Below are 24,958 nucleotides of genomic sequence, written 5' to 3'. Positions count from 1 at the left end.
AAAGCCTCTTCTGATGGTTCTATAGTCACCTGTAGCAATTTAACAAAACAATTTACACAACAAAGTAATTATTAGTCCACATTATGACTTAAAAAAAAATAAACAACTATTCATGTGCCAACTGCTTTGAGCACACTCTTCTCTTCACCAGCCACATCAAAGCCTCTTCTGATGGTTCTATAGTCACCTGTAGCAATTTAACAAAACAATTTACACAACAAAGTAATTATTAGTCCACATTATGACTTAAAAAAAAATAAACAACTATTCATGTGCCAACTGCTTTGAGCACACTCTTCTCTTCACCAGCCACATCAAACTGCCTCCTTCCCCCCCCCAGCCACATCAAACTGCCTCTCTACTGGCTTGTCCTCACCTTGCATAAAGATCAAGTTTCTTAAACTGAAGGTTGGTAATGCTTTCTCACTTACTGTTACCTTTGTTTCTACTCCTGCATATACCTCCATACATGCTCCACTTCTTTCATGTTATCAAAAATGAAGCATGTCCTCCTGTTTGCTTGCTTTCCCCCTGTGCCCAATTAGGCAGGTAGTATTCTAAAAAAATGATGAAGATTTTTGCCAAGCAACTGAATACAACGTCTTGCCTTCCTTCAGCTGCTGAGCTTTAATCTTCAATACACCCTCTCACATCTGCCAAAATAAGTGAAGGCAATTCCTCCGCCATGTGCTATCCATCCTGTTTTCTACAAGTAATTTTTAAATCAATACAATGACATCACTTAGGTCTATCCCCTCAGTTTTATACCTTTCATTAATATAATACAAAATGTTTATTCAAAAAGATGCTTTAGCAGGTATCCAATTTTAAATCCAGGGGAATGATCATGTGGGCTTAAAATTAAATTAAGCACCCTGCAAGTCTGGGTTAATCTTAAAGCACAATTCTGTGATTCTGAAGCACTGTTGTAGTTGCTTCACTCTTGCATGTAAAACAGAAACATTATAGAAATCTTTAAGGACAAGAACCATAACTTCCATTTTCAAAGCGTCTAAAGTCAGAGACAAAAAATGGGTCATGCAAGTCAGGCAAAGAATAGCATTCCTAATTTAAACAATGCAGTGTTTCAGATTCTGTACACTTACATCTACTTTCTTTTGGAGATTTAAACTTCTTACAACTTTCCTTGCTAGATGAAGTGCATGATCGTCATCCAAAGCATAATGATCTGTTACACCGGATTTTCTGTATATAAATAACAATAGCAATATGAAGGCTTAAAAAAAAAATCTGACAATGAAAATTTGAGGTTTAAAAAACCTTTAAGACTTTAAAAGTTTTGTATGTATCTTTAAGATACAGACACTACAACACAGCTCTCCACGTTTTGTTTTGAAATTACTTTAAAAATAAAACTCATGCCTGAACTTTTCTTTGAAACAGTACATTCAACTTACCAGACATGACGTAAAACAGCAACTCTAGAAAGTAAAAAATCTAAATGACAATTTCAAGATGACAAACATTGTTCAAATGGGAATTAGTATTTATTTGAAATTTATTTAAAATTTGAAAGAAAACGTAAGTTTACAGATATGTTATGAGATGCCCTTAAAAATAATTCTCCATTCACTTCAATAAATTCAAGTAAAAATTAAGCATTTATTTATTGTACAGTAGTACTTAACTTATTCTACAGTAATACCTAATTTTACTATTTCTTTCATTTAAAACTAGAAAGTGCATCAAATTCTTTGTTTTGATAACAAATATTTTCTTACAAAAAACACAAGCTATGTTTATTTTGTTTATAGTTAGTTCTAACTGACAGTAAGAAAAACACAATCTACAAAAATATATTACCTTTCTGAATCTGTATTATTCTATTAACACTCAGTGTTAAACAGTATAGGAAAGTCCTTCATATCAGGCATGATGCTGCAGTACATTAGACACATACATATTTTAAAGTAGTAAATGAAGGAAACAAGATCCTAACTAGAGTAACATAAAGTAACTATGCTAACAATAAAATGATTCACCAGCACCAGATAAGGAAAATCTTAATTTTCAAAATCTAAATAGAGTTTTAAAATGATCTAAATATAAATTAAAAATAAAATAAAATACACCCTACTAAAGTCTAAAGGATGAAAGAAATTAACTGGGAAAATATTTCTTTAAACCTGCAGTGAAGATCTGCCCCTCCAAGATCCTCTGCTGATACCTCTTCACCTGTTGCTGCTTTAACCTACCACAAGTAAAGGAAAATTACTTCAGAGTTGATGCTTGTCTTGCATTAATATTTATACTGGCTTAGTTATAGCAATAGAAGAGACCTTTGCAAAATGCTTCTTTATTAGTATTTCCTCACTTGCCCTCAGAGCATTTAAAATGTGACAACACAGAATCTTGCCAAAATTAATTTCTCTGATATGTATCCTTATTCTACCATTAATACGTAGTTTTTATTGAGAAAGATTCTCCACTTACTGTTGTATTTACTGCTGTGTCCATTGTTAGTGTGAGTATACTTATACATCCTTTAGGTTATGAGCATGCATTTTCACTAAAATTTTTTTAGAGCTTAACAAATGATTTCAAATGTGATACTTTCCCACAATGTTTCAAACCTCAATTAAACCACAATACCTCAATTAAAACTTTGCATTCTTCAACTTTGCTTTCTCCACACAAACTCTTCTTCTGTGAACTTTAATTTATTTAAATATTAACCATAAAACAATCATTAGCAGTTTTTATTTTCTAAATTTTCCATTCAACACACAATAATTTAGTAGGAATCATTTTCCTAAAAAATGCATATTAATGGCATAAAAATGTTTGGATCAAGTATGATATCTCCATAAAATTACCTGTAATGCACAATCTAAATTCTATATCTGTCAAATCTTAGACCTGACAGGATAATTCAAGAATGAGTGAACTCCTTCTCAAAACACAGCAGTATCATTTACTGCATGGTAAAAAACAACTTCTTGATGCATTTCCACTCTACCATAACTGCTTTGAAAAGGATTCCTTGCAAGCTGGTGAAACCATTATTCATCACACACAGCAAGTACAAGGTAGCGTAAGAGGCAAGGGAAGAGAAAGCTATCATCACTTCCAAAACATATTTCAGTTTCCAAGTTTCATGCCTAAAAATGAATCACACTAAATATATCACACACTTCCAAAGTGTTAAGTTTGTAAAATTAAGTACAGATATTTCTTCACTAGTAGGATTTTTGCTTTTAAATTTGAATGGCTACCCATGAAGGTGTGACATTCTGGTACTAATTAATGAAAAGTTTCTGTCAGAGACATAATTAACTTGAGTCTTCATTACACAACAAACTGTACTTTTAGGAGAAATAAGGAAAAATTTCTTCACCAAAAGGGTTATCAAGCACCAGAATAGGCTGCCCAGAGAAGTGGTGGACTTGGTAGTGCTAGGTTAATGGTTGGACTTGATGATCTTAAGGGGCTATTCTAATCTAAATGATTCTGTGATTCTATTCCATGATTCTACAAAATAATTCGATACATCTCTCTTTATGCATCTGACACAGTATGCAGTTACAGCATATGGTGATTCTGTGATTACCGCAGAACTTTGATCAAATCTGAATAGAGCACTGATTTCTATTAGCGCAGAAATCTAGACACTCATTTTAATAAACTTTAAAAAAATGGCTTTTTTTCTCTTCCACAGTGGTGAAGTTTTCCTTCTCCAAATAACGGAATCAGAGTTGTGGAGTCTGTCAGCCACCCTGGGAGACCGTTTAGTCTGACTCCCCTGCTCAAAGCAGGGTGAACCAGAGGAGATTGCTCATGACCATGTACAGCTGAGTTTTGAATATCTCCAAGGATGGAGACTCCACAACCTCTCTGGACGACTTAGTTCAGCATGACCACCCTTGCAGTAAAATTGTTTTCTTACATCCAAATAGAATTTCCTGTGTTTCAGTTTGTGCCCTGTAGCCTCCTGACCTGTCAATGGGCACCAAGGAGAAGTCTGGCTCTACTATCTTTACTCCCTCCCGCAAGGTATTCCTTCACATGGATAGATTCCCCCTGAGCCATCTCTTCACCAGGCTGAAGGGTTCCAGCTCTCTCAGCCTCCCCTCATATCACAGATGCTCCGATCCCTTCATGATCTTCATGGACCTTCACTGACTCACTCAAGTATGTCCATGTCTGTCGTAGTCTGGAGAGCCCAGAGCTGGACGTACCACCCCAAACATGTCTTACAAACGCTGAGTAGATGGGAAGGATGACAACCCTTGGCCTGCTGGAAACACTCTCCCTAATGCATGCCCAGGATGCTGCTGGCTGCCTTTGCTGCAAGGGCACACTGCTTGGCTCATGTTCAACATGGTGTCCACCAACTGTGTCTTTTCTGCCAAGCATCTTCCCAACTGGTTGGTCCCCAGCCTGTCCTGGTGCCCAGGATTATTCCTTCCGAGGAGCATTTGCCTGCTGTGTTTAACTTCAAAAGGTTCCGTTCAGCCCCTTTCTCCAGCCTGTTGAGGTCCCTCTGAAAGGCAGCATAATCATCTGCTCTGTTAACCACTCATAAGTTTATCATTTGCAAATTTGCTAATGGTGAACTTTGGACCACTGGCCAGGTCATCAATGAAGATGTTAAACAGCACTGGTCCCGCTGCTGACCTCTGGGGTACACCGCTAGTGACTGACCTGCAGCTTGAGCCCAGCAGTTCAGCCAGTTCTCAGACCACCTCACTGCCCATTTACCCAGTCTGCAGTTCATCAGTTTGTTGACGTTTTTACAGAAGACAGTGTCAAAAGCCTTGTCAAAGTTAATATAAACAACATCCACTGCTGTCTCTTCTTCCACTGAGCCAGTCATCTCAGCACAGAGGGCTGTAAGTTTGGTCAGGCCTGATTTCCCCATTGTAAATCCATGCTGACTACTCGCAGCCACCTTTTTGTCTGTAGTGTTTTTTGAAATAGCTTCCAGAATTATTTGTTCCATCACCTTCCTAGGTACTGCAGTGCAATAGAGCATTCTATGAAACGTAGCTTAAATAGTACTAACCTTCTTAAAGTTCATTAAATTCTAACAGACTGCAAATAGAGCCTTGACATGATATGTGGGAATTTTCAAAAAATCCTTGTTCAAGCTACTTCGGCTAGCAATCATCAGGAGAACTGAACACAAATTTTAGATCAAATGTTTCACACAATAGATGAGGCTGATGTGTAGGAGTCCCCAGCACATAAATGTACACAAATTGGACAAACGTATCCTTTTTTCACTTTTACTTCACTGCTCAGCACAGAAATTAGCAAATTTTCCCTGGTGAAAGAAGAAGCAGAAGTTTCTGGAATGGGATGGAGAAGGCTACAGGTCAACATGGCATCCTGAGCTACACCAAGCAGTATTGCCAAGGGTGAGGATATAGATTCCTCAGCTTAGGGGAGTGCAGAAGAATGGCCCTAAATATTACTACTACTGTGACACTTCTCTTACTATTGAGATCTATCTGTTCTGAAGTCGTTACTCCTCACCTTTCTAAAAAGAATGCCAAGGAAACTTGTACTTTAGATTTTGGACTGCCCCTGCAATTCACCTTCTTTTAGCGTACACGTTCCAAGACTAATTATAACACACATGAGGGATTTTCTTTCACTTCCTTAAGATGTTTTGGTTTAGGCAGGTGAGTGATAAAATCCAGTCCAAGTTTCTCCATATGGGGAACAGAGTATACAATAACGGCTACAGTATCTGCTACAACATGGAACGGATGTTTCTGTGGGAGTTTGAAGTAATTTTGATGCTTAGAGAAAGGCAAGCAAAATATTTTCAGTGAGAATATGAAAAGCCCTACCAAACAAAAAAACTGACAGGTAGTGAAATTGAAGTTTGATCTATACGCACAAAGATAAGGACCATTACATCTGCAGGTCGCCAAGGAACAAATTAAATTGGAGGATAGTTGTGAAAACTTCCTCTGGAAGTGGTGAAGTTTTCATCCTTTCTAACCTCACAACATCCTTGCAGTCACAGACTTGCCTAGCCAAGTCTTCCCATTGAGACCTGACACAGGCCACGCTTTTTCAGCTGCCTATCCTGGTAAAAGTCTCTTGCAGTACATCTCAGCGATACACGTGTATGACCTAAATTTCCTTGCGATGTTAAACGATTACCATCCTCTTAGAACAACAGAGTCTGTTTCCCTTTTTTTCAGCTTCCTAGCCAGCTTCCTGGGTAGTACTGGGTATTAGCCATCTGGTTTTCTACCTGCTTAATGCTGGAGCTTGAAAGAAACTGGCTTCGATTAAGCTCTCCAGGACACATTACACAGTGCCCCCAAGGGGTCTCCCAGGGTCTGATGAACCTTTCCAGCTCTAACATAGCTCCAAGCATAATCACTCGAAGTGCACAGCACCTCCCCAGCACTCTCGCCAATGGAAATGCCATATCAGAAAAGCTGAGTTTGCTCAGGTCTTTCGGATTTACTAGCTGAGCTTCTGCAACAAATTACTCTGAACCTGAGCAAGCCCCAGCAGCAGGACTGCCCCTTTATATGCCACTGGCTCTAAACTAATGAACCATGCTGGACCTAGGAAGGGTTTGTACTTAGCTCAGGTGTTCCTGCAACCAGGGCGGTTGTTTGTAACACAATAACCAAGCTAATAACAGTCTGATGTAAAAGTTCATCTCTTTCATCATACTAATTTCCTTATCCAAATAAAAAGATGTATGAATCACCCCATGTTACTCACTGAACTAATAATATCCTCAACTAATATCCTCATTCATATTTATGCCACTTTTCACCATGAAAATCCTAATATCTAAATTACAGTGACAAATTTAACGAAAATTACTTAATTTTGAAGGATTTGTCTTTGTTCACCTATAAACAAGCTGAAATACACTGGTACAAGATAAGAAGGAACAGAGATCTAGTAAGATGTTTGAAACAATTACTGCCAAAGAAATTCCAACAAAGAAATTCTAGAACTCTAAATTCTAATGAGCAATAAAAAAGTTAGTGTTAAACGACACAGTTGCTATTAATTACTTCATCTGTTTTTGCTGATTACTTGGTTCTTCTTGTCAACTTGGAAAGCCTCCATTGAAATAATAAAATACCTCAAGCTAAATGCATTATTTTATTATGGTATACAACAAAGTATTCTTGTACTTATAGGTGTGTGTCCCCTCCAGTGCTTTCGATATGCCAGTGACATTCTGAATTTCTTTAAGATGTTCTGGAACAGTAATTAAACTTTTTTGTTAAGCTGTACAAGATTTAAAATATACATTGAACTATGGAAGAAAAAAAGGGTATAAAATGCAAAATCCACTTTAGGCATCAAGATGACACAGTGAGGAAAAACCACCCTAAAGTAAAGGAAAAGAATGAAACTCAAAAACATACTGCGGAAATGAGAGCAGTGCTATACAAGTTAACACTAAATGACATCACAGCTGAGTTCTTCATGCTTTTACGGAAAAGTAACACAGTCATGCCTTAGGAACCAGTCAACAAAAAAAATCTGTCAGTGGTTGGCTTCCCACAGGTTGCTGGCCCTGCTACATCTTCCCAGTATCCTGGGAAGTGGTGGAAAGAAGCGACTTCCAGCAGACTCCCCTTCTCTGTTACTACAGGAATTGAGTGGAGAAGTATCTTCATTAACAATGCTGTTACAAATTGATTTCTCCATTTAGGCCTGCTCAAGTTGGAAAGACTTTTGAGAGTAATTTAATTTGCTTTGTGACTTGGCTTTGTGACAGGAAGCATGCCTGTAAGTTCCCAAAAGTCTATAACCAAAACAGAGCCAATGTGCCGCCTTAGACCAGTTTGTTCAATGAGACAAATAGTTGACTATTTCAAAAAAGCAAGCTCACCCAGTCAGACTTCATTGAGACTAGAATAGTTGTGCTGGGTGATGTCGTAGTGTTAGCTCTAGCACAAACATTAACATTTACTACTGGAAATTCCTTTCTTCTCATAAAGCTTGTGTTAAGTAAAATAATCTTTGTTAGCAAAGATTATTATTTGTATCGGTATAGAACTGAGCCTACACTAGAACATACACTGGTACAGCTGTTTTAAAAAAAATAAACCTCACTCAAGCACTCCCCTTCCTGTTGGAGCCAAGCTACTATAATTTTAAAGCTGTCTTATGCTGCAATATTTTGCACAGTCACCAATTCCACTGTGAGTTCCACAATAAAGGAAGTTTTAATTCACAGGAGTTCTTCAGGTCAGTTTCCTTAGAAACAACTTTCTTACTTAGAAGGTAAGGAAATGATGAAAACTCCATCATAAGTGCATCTCCTTTGTCTGCAGACTGACATAAATACAGCAGATCAGTCCTGTTTCTGAAGTTTTCTGATCTTGACTCTGATATATAATATACATGCTTCTCTTTTTTTTTTAATTTCAAGTCAAACCTAGAGACTACATAATTGAATATGGAAAGCTTTTTTTGTAATTTGAAATGTGCATGGCAATCTAAAAGCAGTCTATAAAAACACCTTAACAAAGTCTGATTTATATACACACCTCTACCAGATAGAAAAGATTTAATTTAGGATATAGACTTTCAGATATACTTAAAAATGCAAACTAATCCTCAGAATATCTGGGAATACCTCACAAAGAAAAGTCTCAATAGCTTAAGCTATACAGTTGTCAGCAGCACAAATTTTTTTCGGGCTATGTTACTAGAAATTTCTGTATCCTTACCAGTGGTGGCCCTCCCAAGAATATCGTTCCCTGTTTGCCAACAATAATACTTTCATCAGCCATCGCAGGTACGTATGCTCCTCCTGCTGTACAGGATCCCATTACTACTGCTATCTAATGGGGAAACAAAAACCACAAGTTAATGAATTGTATGACCCTTAAAAACAGCAAATGCACACACTACTATTATATATTGTACTGATTTTAATATTGGTCCTTGGACAGCACTGCAAGATTATTTTTCCTAACTAAGCAAACTTTTTATTTATGTTTTAGCTTTGCTTCAAAAGAAGAGGGAATCTCTCTGGTTTTCAACAGTCTCTTAATCTTCAGGCCACCCGGCAGGAAAATTCATGTATGAAGTACCATGACCGACATGTGAAAGTTTTGAAGGGGTGCATGTTCTACCATGAAATTTGTTTTTACCAATGAATGGTAAAAGGTTGAAACCTAGAGGTTGGTCCTGGTATTTACGCTTAAGTCAGAGCTTCAGTTGTTGCTTATTGGCATAATTTCACCAATGTTAACATCCTTTGAAGAAAATTCCTGATATATACTTGTATGTAACTGCAGTTCTTCAATGGATCAACTAATTAACGCTGCCTCTTCAAGGCGTGTGGAATACCTCATTACAGTCTTTAGCACAAATAATCACCGATTCATCCTTATTCCTAATTTTGAGATTAACATCTACCCAATGAACATTTTCTAGCAGGAAGATATTGGTGACACTTTGCAAAACTGACTTGACCCCAGACATGATGAATACTGTTAGCACTGTATGATCATGAAAGTGAAGTTTGTCACGTAACTTCTCCTTCAGGGGAGCTCCTCGCTCCTCCCTTTCAAAACAGCTTGTAAAGCAGAAAAAAATGGAATACTCATATGGAAAAGGCAGACAATAAGAGCGTAATTGTCTAATCTAATGCTTTCTTTCACAACCATAAACACCACCCCCCCAATTAAAACACAAAATAATGTTATTTCCTATTAACTTTGTTTGGAAATATTTCTAAAGTGACATCAAGTAGTGTTCAGTGTTAAATCATAATTTCATGTTTGCTCTTAGAAGAAAACAGCATACAGAAATAAAAATTCTACATCACATTATGTGTATCTAAAGCATGAGTAGATGAACAAAGTCAACCTGCTATCATCAAATCAAACAGCTTTTTCCACAAAACAGTTTTCAGTATCTTAAACTGTATTCAGAGTCACATGATTAATCTGCCGTATTTCTGTTGTGCATTTAAGAAATACCTCCAGGTAAATACAAAGATAACATAACCCTCTAGAAATGGGACAAACCTGGGGAAAAATTTAATTTCACTTTTTTCCTAGGATTTGTGGTTTTTTCCTACTCTTAATTTTACCATGCTCATGATGAAAAATGTGCCTGCATTTAACCTTTAACTCAGGTGTTACTTTTTCCAATACATAAATTGGAACATGTACACCTTGGAAAAATCAAAATCTACTTGTCAAATAGCGCAACCTCAAATTCCCAACCAATGTGCTACTTCCTGACTTTATTGTTTAAATTACTACATAGAAAATTATTTATTGCAATAAAATCAACAGTTCTGAATGCACATACAGTATTTCATAGCTGCTGATCAGCACTCCATTGTATCTATGCAGCATATGAGTGTGAGAGAGCTTAGGAAGCAGCTAATGAGAAGCTAATCACAGCTTTCTGATTCACAGCCACACAGACATCAACGCAATTTAAGGCTGCAGTAGGAGTATAATAAATTAGTCACAGGTAGAAGTGGAGGGGGAAATTAAAAGCACCATAGGCAAGTGGGGGAAAAAAAAGAAACAAAAGCAAGCACTTTAAGGGGAAAATTGAGGAGGCCTGATGAACTGATGAAACAGACCTTCAGGCAGGCCACAACAAAGAACAGCAGGTAAAAATCTAACAACATCCAGACTCCTGTGTCAGAAGAATTAACCAGAATGGAAATCAGAGGGAGCAGCATTTCCAAACACAACTTCCTAATGAAACAGCCTCTCAGACAGGGAAGATGATTCTAGCTACCACAATCTGTTAGCACAGAATCAGTAGCAGATTTACAGATGTTAATAGTGCCTTTCTGAAATGAAACAAAGAATAGAAGCATCTCCCAAACAAAATACACCCATACTGCATCCTTTAAATGAAGGAAGCACTTCATTAAAACATTTTTCCCAATCTTCTATAAATATTTTAAGAAAGTTAAACTTTTAGCAGTGTCATACCAAACAGAAATGTGTTTTACTAAAAAGCAAATCTTTCCTGCACTTAGTTTTTATTGTGTAGAACTACAATGCTACTCTTAATGCAACATTGTATGGTAATTGAAATAAAAACAAATTCAACTTTACAAGGAACTTTGCAAGTGTGTTAAAGTTGTTTCAAGATATTGCGGAAAACACCAGCATGACTTTAGGGCCAGGCATTTCTAGAAAGGTCGTGCCTAACTTCATCCTTGCAAACTGGGTTCACATACCCATCTTTGACCTAACATGTAAAAATCATTATTCCTGTACCAGTTAATGATTAGAGTTTCTAGCAAAAATAAGGTTTACCAAAACTTCTCCTAAAAACATAATTCACCAAAACAGCCCTGTGATTGTCTCCTTTGACACTTGCTGTTCCACAAAAGTGCTGGGACCAATGTTATTCACACATATAAATCTAAAGTGCAACATACACCTATCAGTGACTCTGCAGGATGGCCAGCTCATAAACTGTCTTTTTCTTAAGTATTTTTATTCTAATTAAACAGTGCTTTTCCTCTGGAGACCTAGCTAATAGCTACAGTTACTTCACTTTTATTTGTGGAAAGAACTTGCAGAAGTTAAATTATGTCAGACTTTCTAAAGAAATTTGGTGTATTGATGGAATCTTCAGCCTCTGATTTCTCTGGAAGCAATGGATTTTATGATTCTTTGGTAGAGAAAAAGATGGTTGAAGATTTGAAGTTTGACTTGCTTCCAAAATGTGCCAAAAAGGCATCCAGGTAACTAACAAATGTAGTTTTTCCAGAAACCATGCAAAGCCAGGGTTTGCCGTGTAAGGAGGAGACAGATGGAATACTGTATCCTTGAGCAGTCCATCTGCTTCACACTGGAAGGAAGTATTAGTTTCTTCCTCCTCCTTTTGGACTAGGAGATTCAAACAAGCACATCTTCTCACAGAAAGTAACTAAAAATGGTTCCAGGCCAACCATACCTCTCAATGACAGATATTGGTAAGAATAAAGAAAATAAAGTCCTACTTCCACTTTACATTAATGATGAGTTCAATAGTCAAATAAATAATACAGTGGTGAAATACTTCCATGACAGGACTCAGATGAAACAGCAAGTTAGCTAAACATTTACGCTGCTTGAGGTTCCAACACCTATTTCTAAGCCTAATAATGTTCTAAAACAATTTTTCTTCTCAGGTGGAATACTCTTAAAATTTCCTTCACCTTCTTTCAGCCAGCCAATATAAAGTGATAGGCATTGAACTGACAACTATGCCTAGGAGCAGGCTCTTGAAATTAAGATCGTTCAGTGAAAATGCCAGCTCACTGCTCAGCAGTCAGAAAAATCAAAGATGTTAGGGAGTACTAGCAAAGGAATAGAAAAGAGAACAGTGTATATCATTATGCTATTTTTTTTATATATATATATCTCTCCATCGTTAGTTGACACATTGACTAGTGCAGTCTGGCTCCTTCATCTCTAAAAAGGTATGAGACATGGGAAAAGGTTTACAAGAGATAAACTAGGACTATCAAAGGTATGGAACACTTTCTGTAGGAAGAACAGTTAAGCAAGCTTGAATTCTTTGGTCTGTGAACGTATATGAGAGGGCTACACAACCATATCAAGAGGCTGGGAGTTGACTGACTAGACAGCAGCTCTGCAGGAACAACCTGGTCATCTGCTTTCCTGGAGTGTTCCTTTATTTGGAGGGGGTTATCTTCAAAGACCATGGACTCTTCCGCCCTCCCTGGCAGCCTCTCACAGGTCCCTGCTGACAGTTCCCTTAACAAGCCCCAAACTACTCTCCTGAAGTCCAGGGCCTTTATCCTGCTACCTGCCTTCCTCACCTCCATCCTTATATGATGAACCTTATACTCTGCCCTCCACTTTCACTGTGGCCAAGGCTGCCATCAGCAATCACATCCTCAAACAGTTCTACATTCGTCATGAGTAATAGATCCAGAAGTGTATGTCCCCTAGGCAGGCCACCTGCGTCAAAAAACTGACCCCAGTGCGCTCCTGAAATACCCATGACATAAACCCACTTCTAAATCCAGGAACTGTGACTAACAGTAATTCTATGCATCATTAATACATTAGAAAATAACCTCATTGTTAGGGCAGTTTTATCATACAGCACACCAGTGTATAAAATGGATATATAAATACACACATACCCCTGTTAGTAGAAAGTATGTCTCATTTACTAACCATCATCAAAGGGGTCCTCACCTTTGTAGTGTTGATGCAGAATAATCAACCGTTCCAAGAGAATTCCTACTGCTTCCTCACATGGCCCTGCATATCATGCTGTCAAGTCCCTTTTTCTCCCACTCCAAGAAAGGAGCAGGTAGGTCATGTCATTAACACTAAGGCCAAGAAAGAATATGGCTTCTTCAAAACTATAATGACTTTTTCTGGACAGTTACTGTGTTTACAGTACCTCCAATTCCCAGACTGGGCCATCAGGTCAGCACGACACAGCGCTGTCAAAAACAAAGCATGGCTACAAGCCTTGAACCCAGATAAAGGCAGCAAGCTTAAAAACTAATTAGTACATTTCATTCTTAACTAAAAGCAAATTACCTGTGGAATTCCTTGTGAGGACATGACTGCTTGATTATAGAAAATACGTCCAAAATGATCTCGATCTGGAAATACTTCTGCTTGCCGCGGTAAATTTGCTCCTCCTGAATCAACTACAGCGAATGAAAATACATTAACATGTCTTTGAACAGTGTTATATACTGAAGTTGTTGGTAAAGTATCTGCACATTACTTAAAATATACAGCAATCACTATCACTAACACTGTATGTATTTCCATGAATCCAGGTATATTATGATATTCTTCCTGAAAAAAAAAAGAAAAATAGTAACATCACCCCCCAGTAACATCCATCCCAAATGGAAAATAAATTCAGATGTGCTTAGAGATGCAACTGTACCTCCCTATAAAAACTTCTAAACTCATCTTATTACAAAACATTTAAACACTTTCAATGTACAATTTTAACTTGATTATTCTATTGCAATCCTGTTGCAAGTTCCAGAAAAGGGTGAGACTAACCACCACTGAATTCAAGAGGTATAGCACGTGTACTTTCATACCCCGTGATTATACAGACATACTGAAGACCTCATAGTATCTTTAGGAACCTTCACTTATTATGTGTCCTTGCCTCATGATGTGCCCTCCAGCTTACAGGTCTCCAAATGTAGCTACCTCTCCACTCCCAAATAATGAAAATACATCATACCTTAAGACTCCAAAGAAGGACAGATGACTAGAAGAAATGCATATGGAGGCCAAGCATCTCTGAGGACTCTGGCTCCTGTAGCAGGCCACGGGCAAATTCTCATGTTGCATTACTGCAGCCAGTAATGTCCTACATTCAGCTTTACTATGATTCTTTGCCCTGCCCTTGCAGAACCACTCTCCCAAACCAGCATCAACTCTGGCAACTAGACAAAACCCAACCTGGTCAACATACTAATGATGTGAAATGAGCCATCCCTGAACACAAAATAAAAGGCCCACAGCAGTGACTGACTCACTGACAAATGGCAGCGAGTGTCCACATCAGAGAATTAACACCTAGGCAGCTACCACTGAGGGAAAAGGCAGTTCAAATGGCATGAAAATTACACACTCAGCAAAGTGCTGACTACCTACAAAGCACACCCTCTTGACTGCATAACTGAAATGAACTGAAACAAGCCCAGGTACAGAAACTGCAAAGGTAAAATAATTCACCAGGTTTGAGTTACAAGCAGTATATACACAGGGACTATACAACTCAAAGGTGGAATAAAAAAGAGAAACTTTTGTTTCAAAGGCATATCTATGTCCCACAGTTCCTCATTCTTTAAGATCTCAGAACAGTAGAATCACACATAATTTCTCACTGGTAACTCACCAAAAAAATAAGACCTTTCTAAACTGATAGAATATGCTAATAATTCAAACTAAAATATCATACTGATGTTTTGCAAACAGTAAAGTTAAGTTTCTTCTGTATTCCGTGACTAAGACAAAATTCAGCTCTCCCCTTGCCTCCAAGACTCCTTTCATTGCAGTATGACAATCCCACAAAGTCCCCACCCACACTGTTCCTGTACCGGCCCCACCAATACTTTTAAGTTCGTATTTCTCCTAATCCTTCTCTCAATATTCTTTGTGTGTTAGGCCTATCAACAGGGCAAGATATTACAAACGCTTATGCTGGCCAGGACCTACATTTCTGATGACTATCTAACTAGTACAAGCATCTGGACTGGCAAACCAATTAATACCTCTCCACTGCTACGTAAGCTGCCAAGCCAAGCAGAACAGACAATGACTAACGTGCCCTATTTTTTTAAATGGTGATAGTAGAAAGGTCTTTCTCCTCTGATGCTCAGGAATACAGAGTCTCTTAAATCTGTCAAAACTGGCTGAAATTGGCTAAGGGGTTCAAAAGTTATTAGATTGGGAATTGAGACAGACACTGGCAGAAAGCTCTTGTATTTGTACAAGATCAGGCTAAGAAAATACTACCTGTAATATAGTAAAGACATCTGGCACTCTGATATTAATCTTTAATAAAAGTACACATAAGTAAAACTTACATGAAGGTTTGGCTAAATACTGATTTGACAGACTAAACGCAAAATGCAAAATAATATACAATGAAATTTCTGCTTCAGTAAAATTCGTCCCAAATTCTAAAAATCTGTTCGTCGAAACTATTATTGACACTTTTGGCCCTGACACTTTTTTATTTTTTTGGTATGTGCTTTCATGCAGCTACATGCTCCATCAAAATGCAAAGTAACTTCTTTTTTTTAAAATTGTAGTTTGAATTAAGACTGGATGAGACTATAGGATGGATTGCTCAAGCGTGACGGAAGGCAAAGGAATCACAGAATGGCAAGGGTTGGAAGGGAATAAGGAAGAATTGATGCAGTGGCATAGTTTTATCTGTATCCTATGAACCCAGTCCTACAGCAGTGCAGAAGATAGCTAAGATTTGCCACCAATCTGCGGAGGTAACAGTCCTGAGGAAAATACAGCTGAATATGTGTGTCTAAAATACACACCCTGTTAGTCAAATCTGGGGACACATCAGTCTCAACAATAATTATTTAAAGAAGTAGTGTCTTATCTAGAGATCCTGAGCTGCGCTTAACAAAAGTAATTTGTTATTTCTGCAATGGGACTTACCCAAATATAGGCAAGGGAGATGATTTTGCATTGCAATTTCTTGAGCACGTAAATGTTTCTTAACAGTGATGGGATAATAGGTACCACCTTTGACAGTTGCATCATTAGCAACAATCAAGCATTCCACCCTAAAAATAAAACAAGTTTATGAGAGAGAAAAATATTTCTAGTGAGTGTTTGTTGGTTAAGAACTGCAACATGCCAAGGACTCTTGAAGCACTGATGCTCAGAAATAGCCCTCCTCACCTGTGTTCCCTCAAATGCACATTGTAACATCAGCCTCAGTAGTATGATGTCCTTTTTCACAGTCCCTTAACTCCCTAAAGTAATGCTGTACAGCATCATATTGAATTTCAACAATAGTCTTGGAGGTACTTTTAGTGAGCAAAACTAATTCTTAGCCTAGAATACCACCCTGTTTTTTTGAAAATTGCCTTACTGATGCAGTAATCTCTTTCCTTCATCAGACACCAGAAACACTGTGGGTGTTCTGCTTTAGTAGGGGATACACTGGCTAAAAAAATAAATGTAAAATCCCTCCCTTTAGCCAAGACTGAACAAATTCAGATACCAACTTTGTTGATTTTTTGGGTGTCAGAAACAAAACACTAAAAATGCTAATAGCTTAATGCTGGAAACTAAACAAAATTATACCTTCTTCCTTTTCATATCATCAATAATGTAGACCACTGGTATATCTCACCCAGATACTCGTCCAATGCCTGTGATAATGCCTCCTGCCGGTACCTCTTCATTACCATACAACTGATAACCTGCAAACTGGGAGAACTCCAAGAACGGAGACCTGAATAATGACAAATACAACATAATTTTAAAAATTAATTTGCTATATTTGCTATTGATTCTCACTTAAAAGGTTAAATTTTTTAAATTTTTTTTTAAAAAAACAGATTAGTATTTCAAAGAACACTTCTGTAAAATTTCAACCATGTTATTTGCCAGTGTTTATGGAAACTAAAGAGAAAACAAGCCTGTTGCAGTACTTAGATGCAAAAGAGAACCCGAAGTGTTTTTTAAAAAAAGAAAGTACCTACCCGGGATCAATAAGCCTGTCAATTCTCTCTCTGGGTAACAGCTTTCCTCTTGATGTGTGACGCGTACGAGCTTTTTCTCCACCTCCTGTGATACAATAGTAAATTGTTAGATTTACTATGGACACAGATAATAAATCACCACTTATATTAAAACTTAGAATGGAAGCACCGATGAGTTCCCACTTTTTGAAGTATGGACCTTAATAATGAATTTAATAAATAATGGTTTTCACTTCAAGCAGATTTAAGGTATTGATAAAAATGCTTGCTTTTCATAATCTACTCCACCTCCTCCCTTGTTCTTAACAGTTAGTCTTGAGGTAAAGACTTCAATAAATGCAGTTGTATGAAACTTCCCCCACTGCCTGGCAATGAACAGAAGGGTTGAAAACGCAAACACACAAAAGCACAGCAGTGAGAACTACAAAAAATACTGTTCCCCAAAATTGGTTCGAAATAGCTCTGCCAAATCCAATCTTGAAAAACCCAACACAATCTGGATTCATATCCTTAGATCACTGCAAAACTGTAAGTAGAGTTCAGACACACAGCTTTTAATATCAAGTTTACCTTTGCTTCATTTCAACCCTTTACTCGAGGTCATCCTAAATGCTACCTTTTGCTCTCTAGACCTTTATGTCATTCAATGCTTAAGACCTGTTGACACACCTCAGCCTCTTTATAACAATAGCTTATACAAACATTGTCTATGTAGACAGATCACTGATCCACCTCATCACTCTAAAATTGTCTCCCCTGTCCAAAATAAAGAAGGTGCTGTTTTGCTAAACTTTCTCCTGAGACTTGAAGATTTCTTTGTCAGCTAAGCACCACTGAAACAGAGCTTTTAAGCCTACCTTTCAAGCCCTTTCTCTTACCTCCTTCCTTGATCACTATGCACATCATTTCCTACCTGTTTTAGGCATGCCAGAAAGCCCACAATTTATTTCTGAGTCAGCCTGTTCATTAGGTCTCTATATCTAGCCTAAGTCTAAATTTTGTAAATTCTTCCTGTAAAAGTTTCTTAAGATACAACCTCTCATATCCACCCACAGAGCTAATACTCTCATCAAGTTCTCAACATCCCACATCATGGTAACTATAACATTTTCTCTGACCTCCCTCTTGCCTTTCTCATTCACACCCGGAGTGATGCTGAAAAAACAAATTCTCCATCCTGTGATTTTTGTCATCTCTGTGTACTCAACCTCTCCACACATTAATTTGTAAATGCTTGCCCTTCAGGCCCTGTAGCCATTCTATCGAGCTTTTCTCTTCCAAGACCAAGACATTCGCTCTACCCTCTGCTAGCCTCCATTCTGTAGACTGTGAGACATTGTCCCTGACAATGAAACAAACTTGGAGGCATTTAATTTGAAATCTCTTCTTAAATTCCTCCTTTAGAGTAATGTCTATAAAAAATTCACTGTGACTGCTGATGTGCTATGATTGCTGCCAGTCACAGAGACTAAAAGTATCTCAGTTGCTTCTTGTACTTGTCATCACAAATCCATCTGTTGTAACTTATCATAGCCTGTGAATTCTTTGGGGCAGGGACCATCTTCCTGTTGCACAGCTGGGGATTACTCGGTAGAATGAGATATGGGTTCACAAAAGCCCCACCCACTAAAGTAATAGTTGAAGAATTAAGCATTTATTACAAAGACATCAAACAAGAGCTCATCCTCTGTAAGACAGTGCTTACAAAGAAAAAAAAAAGTTGAACTTATCCTTTAAAAGTATTCAACTTAAGTACCTAATTATTCTCATATAATTAAATGACACGCAAGGCATTGATGTCACTCAAAATGGTGTATTAACACCTCAGTAGAGCTCCCCAGGATGGAGAAAAGATGAGGGCCATGTTCTTGTGCTGTTGTCATGTAATGGGCAAGAACAGGAAAACGTGCAGCGGTGAAGACCATGATCATTAGTTCATGAGCCACACAGGAAATTGCTAAACAGTCTCTACACTCATAAAAGACAGAGGTGGTCCATAGGTTTCAGCATCACCTCAGCAAATACTGGAACTTTGTTTCGCAGGAAGCAAGAAGAAACACTAAGCACAAAATCTTAGCTGTGCTCAGACCCAAAGCCGTAAAAGAAATTGACTTATATTAAGAAGGAGTATATGAAGAGACAAAACAGTATCGTGATGACACAAGAAGGGGAGAATTAAAGCCGCATGCTCAACCTCGGGCAGCAGAGTTAATAATTTAGACACCATTTTCATTTTATTGTCCCCATTAATTATAGTCAACTGCAGTTAATTCAGGTAGTCTTACAAGTCAAGAAGATGAAACACAGATTTCAATCTTTCAAACTATTACACATTTGCTTTTGTTTGCCAGCGCAACTACAGCTAGGGTCTTTGAAAATCCTCTTTGCACATGAAGAGACCAACATGCAGCTTGAACAGAAGCACATTTGCCAAACCAGTTTCTTATAAAAGTAGGCAGCAGTGGATGAAGCAAGGAAGCAGGTGAAGTGGAAAGTGTATCAGTAACAGCCTTTTATTAATAATCCTATCTATTTAAAAAAATACTACCATTAGAAACATACATTCCATTGATTACTAAGATCTTAATTGATTAAAAATTTACCAACTCTAAATATTCAGTTTTCACTATTTACTTGCTTACTTTTTGCCTCTCTGGCAATTAAATTAATCTTCTGTTCGACTAAATCAGCCCTGCTTTCATTTATGTCTGTTTCCAGTAATTCATGGATTTGCTTGCACTAGCATATTGCTCTGATATTCAACTGGCAAACAAAAAAATGTGTTAACACTCTAGATACTGTGCTAAACAAAGAAGTGCTAATGGTATGGACGTTTTTCTTAGCTAGCCTGAGTTACTTACAAAAACTCTTGAATTTGAACGAAGTTAGCTTGGACGTAAACCTTTTAAGATTTTCAACTGACAGAAGATGGTAAATCTGGATTTAAACAGATGAGCTAAAATTTCAGCGTGACTACTATAGTCCAGCAAATATGTTGTACCTAAACGAACTGATTAATGAAAGTACAGCCTTAGGGGAAAAAAAAAATCCAATGAACAAAACTGGGTTTTGGACCAAATCAAAAAAGTGTTCTAAAATCTAGGCTATCATACTTACCTAATCTGATTTTTTCTGCTTGCTCTTGAAGTTCGGTTACCAGTGCTTTCATTCGCTCATAGTTTTCCTACGAGAGGAACAAAACAGCATTTTAAGTTTAACCAAGAGTGACAGTATTGGTTTTTAATAAACAAACCCATAAAGTACTAGATTTCTCTTCCAAACTCCATTTTACCGTATTAAATACTGGCTCTGTATTGTTGTTAAAGGAATAACATTTCTACTTATGTATTGGCTTTCCTCGAGCATCCCAAAGCATTTAATAAACATGCTTCACAAAAACTCGAGTGCATTAGGATTGTGAAAGACTAGTTCCAAATTTAATAAACAAAAATAGAATTAGTCATTACAGAGTTGAAGTGCTATTTTTCAGGTTTTGTTAATTTTTTGTTACAGGTTTGTTTGCTTTTTTAATCTAATTTTGTAAAAAACATCACGAGGATTCAAATTAAGTGCTGCTCTCTCTCTTGTACCAAAAGATGAATGACCTAGACCAAACAGAATTTGGTAAACACTTTTTACATTCCTGTTGTTTAGGTAGAATGTAGATAAACCAAAGCTTTTAAAAAACAAAACGTCTGGGTTTCTTGCCAATATCCCTCTTAGAAAACCAGACTCTTAGTTTTGAATATGAATGATCCAGTACTGAGCTCACCATTTTTATCAGCATTATACAAAACTCTGTGCGCTCATTGCAGCAGTTTTTTTACCGTTTCTTAGGAATTAAAAGATATTAGTCAAGCTTAATTTGATTTTTTTCTGGACATATTAAGAGCTAGGTTATCTCTTTGGAAAACGTAACTGCAATAAAGGATCATAACAACTGCTGCATCAAAAAAACCCCCAAAACCCCAAACCACACTCTCTTGTCTACTTCTCATTTAGAAGATATTACAGTCTACTTCGTCAGAAAAAACAATCTGGTGATTCTATATTCAGACTTGAACATTCAGAATTAAGGTTTCCCCTAGAAGCAACCAGCATAGCTGTTAAGTTTGTTCAGTGCTGTCTTAGTCCACTGAAAGGCACCAAGACACAAAGCAGGAAGAAAATAAAAACACGTACACAGGCACCTCTCATTCAAACTGTTTTAGCTGCATACTACAACTTTCAAAAGAACCATTTCTCCTCCTTTGTAATTGCTACAAATAGATTAAAAATACTCTACTGAAAGGTAAAAACGTATCAGGTGACAACAGGTCTTAGCAATTTTATCCACACATGTATACCTGTATACAGTTAATACATAAGGTCAGCACTTTGAGGTCATCCAGCAAGATCAAGGTGACATACTGAAACACTAAGTCCAACTCTTGTGCCTCTGCTGGTGCTTGGGAAGGATTCCTCATGTTCTAACGAGGTGCCATCTGCGATACGGGCCACAACCCCCCACAAATTTTGTATCACCCAATCACTAGCTAACACCTAATGCATCTCAAGAAACCATCTCAGTTAACGAAATCTCTCTGATGCATGGTGCCACCCTGCAGTCCCCTGACTATGGAGGACGTGGGAGGTCACCAGACTTTTGCATCTCTTCCCTGCCTTCTAAGGCTGTATCAGTATGTCCACCACATTAATCCCCTTTTAGTCTATTTCTTTTGATACTTTTAATTCTCCCTCTACCTGCCCCAACCACAGCTCCAACACCTACCTCTGCAACTGTTTTTCTTCCTCCTAACCTGTGAAATCACACTGCTGTGAACTACTGGCAGTTCTACGACTGTCACAGCATCCCCAGAACCAAGAACAAAACAAATGACGTCTTCTTAATTTGACTCTGCCACTCCTAGACTATGGACAACTGCAGCCACACAACCACATGCAGCACTGAAGAAAACAAAAGCTCCTTTTAATCCTGTCCAAAAGATTCTGTTTACAAGTTAACTTTTTTCCCCTGTGAAAAAAATCTGTAAAACAGCCATTGTAATCCCATACTTTAAAAAATCTGCAGTTATCACACCACCAAATTTTATTGTGGTTGTCACAATACGCAATTTTATTTTTGTGTGAACGTTCAGCTTGCCTAGCTGGCTCATTTCGCAGCATTAGACATGGAGTAGTATTTTCCCCATTTCTCCTTGTTCAGTCAGCCTGTTTTCTGTAAATACACTCACGTTTTGCACACAGTACTGAGCTTAAAAACGCATCTTTAACACAGGAAAAAAAGCATCCGAAAATGGCAGAGGAAATTAAAAGGGGCATAGCAATCACAATCATAGCCTTGTTCATTAGATTCTGAATTAACAACTCACTGTAGCTACCTTAGCTACTCTACATGAAAAATTGTGAAAGGACTTTTTAGCTAATCTACGAAAAATATTGTACTCAAATATTTGAGTTGCTTAAATTCACTTAATTCCTATCCTTATCTTTCATGTCTTTAACCAGAACACATCATTATACTTTACAAAGGAAAATTAAAGATGCATTGAAATCTTATTCTAGGTTTTGAACACCCATGGAAAAGGTTCCTTTCAGACTGAAATGTGCTAGTTTTACCATACACTTGTGGGTTCTTCATTAATTAATGACAAAAAGGCCAGTGACGTGACGCAAGTTCTTTCTGGAACCTGGCCCTTGCACCACTAAGTTCTATAACATTCTGCTGTTACTATGAGGGCTTCTACAAACTTTAAAGCACAGAATCATTTGGTTGGAAAAGACCTTTAAGATCATCAAGTCCAACCATACCCGTCCACCACTAAACCATGTCTCTAAGCACCTCGTCTACCCATCTTTTAAATACCTCCAGGGATGGGGACTCAACCACTTCCCTGGGCAGCCCATTCCAGTGTCTGATAACCCTCTCAGTGAAGAAATTTTTCCTAATGTCCAACCTAAACCGCCCCTGGCACAACTTGAGGCCATTTCCTCTCATCCTATCACCCGTTACCAGGGAGAAGAGGCCGACCCCCACCTCACTACCCCCTCCTGTCAGGCAGTTGGAGAGGGCGGTAAGGTCTCCCCTCAGCCTCCTCTTCTCCAGGCTCAACAGCCCCAGTTCCCTCAGCTGCTCCTGAGGCAAATCAAGAGGCAAAACCTACAGACTAATCCTACAGTTATTGAACGATCTAACTGAATTACTGCCACACAAGTAGAGCAGCTGCAAGAGCTAATCCTGGGAATCTTTACATAGATTTTCCTTTATTTTCCAGAATTTAGACTTACTCATTTTTAAATTACATTTTTACCTGTCTGGTTTGCAAGACAGTTTACATTATGAAGGCCAGCCTGTCTAGCTGAATTCACAGCCAGAAAGGCAAACATTAGCTAAAGAAGGCAAGACCTTCATCACGTATCGTTATGCCTTCTTGTGTTTACACTGTTATTGCCTGTATTACTTTTATTTCAGATGGTTAAGTGCCTCACAGCAGGGACCTCAGTATTTTGTGTCTGTAAAGCACTATGTGCATTTACAGCGCTCTGTAAATTATGTCTACCAAATACTAACACTATTAGCTATTTTATTGCTTGAACAACATACCAGATGTATCCAAGTGGGCTTGTCTAGCACAGCTAGGCAAACTTTTCCTGTCTTGACATTCCATTGGAAACTGCTGCCAAAATACATGAACATTTTAAAAAAAAAAAAAAAAAAGTAAAAAATGTGTTGTACAGAGCTTACCAAGCCTTGCTTTTCTTTCAAGATTGAAAAACACATGCACACAAATGTAAATCCAGTGACAGCTTTCTATGTGTGTATACATACACACCTAATGAAATTTCACAGAAGTTTCAGTCACCTAACTTCTGTCCCAAAATTTAGTTTCTGCAGAACCAAACACAGAACCAAAGGGAATATTTCAATGAGACTACATGTTGTTGCTTTGCTTGTTGTTTGATATGCTACCTGGAACAAATACGAAAAACAAATGCGTGCCCTCCTACCAGTTTTCATCCACACCCAAAACTATGGTTTTCTCAGCCTAACTGTAAAGAGGATTTTTATCTTGAATATGATGTTAATAATGGTGCATTAAAAATAAATTTGTACCAGATCGTGCTACACCGGTGCTGTTCTCTTTGTAAAGGCAACTGGAATTCCACCTATCCCTCCTCTTTTTCCTCCTCCTCCTCAAAAGGTAATTCTTTCTGCTGCCATCGTGTTTTCTGGAGTCATGCCCATGACTTTGTAAAGCTGTTCCACCTGTCTTCAACTCAGGAATCAATTTGTAAACACAAGAAAATTTCTGGCTTTGAAATCATCAGACACCACCTTCAACCGCATACAAACTCCCTGCCCCCACTTCATTAGCACGATTATCGACCAGCTCTTCAACACCGAAAATGCAGTTAAGAGGTGGCATTCTGATTAAAAAGTGTCAAAAAATCCATAACGAGGTAGACGACGGTACAAACCCACGTTCTTTTTACGTGATACCTTTACATGCAGCTTGACTAAAATAAACGTAACGCGGCATTTAAGAAACACGAAAGGGGGAGCCGCCCCGTACAACTCGGCCTGGGCGCAGGGTGACCTCGGGCTGGTTCCCACAGGCGCAGGTTTCCACGTACCAGGGCGCTAAACGGTCACCCTAACACCAGCTGCTCAGCGCCCGCTGCTGCGCTTCCACTCACAGCCCTCGTCCCCACGCTGTGCTCCTGCTCCCCCGCGGAGGGCCCCGGGCAGAGCACACGCACCCC

At 38.1% G+C, this 24,958-nt stretch overlaps 1 protein-coding gene across 1 annotated transcript in view; it reads right to left on the bottom strand.

Moving 5' to 3' along the window:
• The window catches only part of MCCC2 (methylcrotonoyl-CoA carboxylase 2), a 39,179-nt gene extending 15,294 nt beyond the window's left edge, over positions 1–23,885 (bottom strand). The window contains exons 1-10 of the mRNA XM_035888462.1: positions 23,799–23,885; positions 20,312–20,378; positions 17,195–17,279; positions 16,843–16,944; positions 16,140–16,267; positions 13,521–13,633; positions 8,694–8,807; positions 2,148–2,212; positions 1,107–1,206; positions 149–187 (exon numbers count right to left, since the gene is read on the bottom strand). Coding sequence (XP_035744355.1) covers positions 149–187; positions 1,107–1,206; positions 2,148–2,212; positions 8,694–8,807; positions 13,521–13,633; positions 16,140–16,267; positions 16,843–16,944; positions 17,195–17,279; positions 20,312–20,378; positions 23,799–23,885 — 900 coding nt within the window. The remainder of the gene's footprint in view (positions 1–148; positions 188–1,106; positions 1,207–2,147; positions 2,213–8,693; positions 8,808–13,520; positions 13,634–16,139; positions 16,268–16,842; positions 16,945–17,194; positions 17,280–20,311; positions 20,379–23,798) is intronic.
• Between the last annotated feature and the right edge of the window lie 1,073 nt (positions 23,886–24,958).

The sequence above is a fragment of the Egretta garzetta genome, unplaced genomic scaffold (assembly GCF_000687185.1).
Source record: "Egretta garzetta isolate BGI_Z169 unplaced genomic scaffold, ASM68718v1 scaffold271, whole genome shotgun sequence".
In the NCBI taxonomy this organism is placed as follows: Eukaryota; Metazoa; Chordata; class Aves; order Pelecaniformes; family Ardeidae; genus Egretta; species Egretta garzetta.
This window is presented reverse-complemented; position numbering and strand designations above follow the sequence as displayed.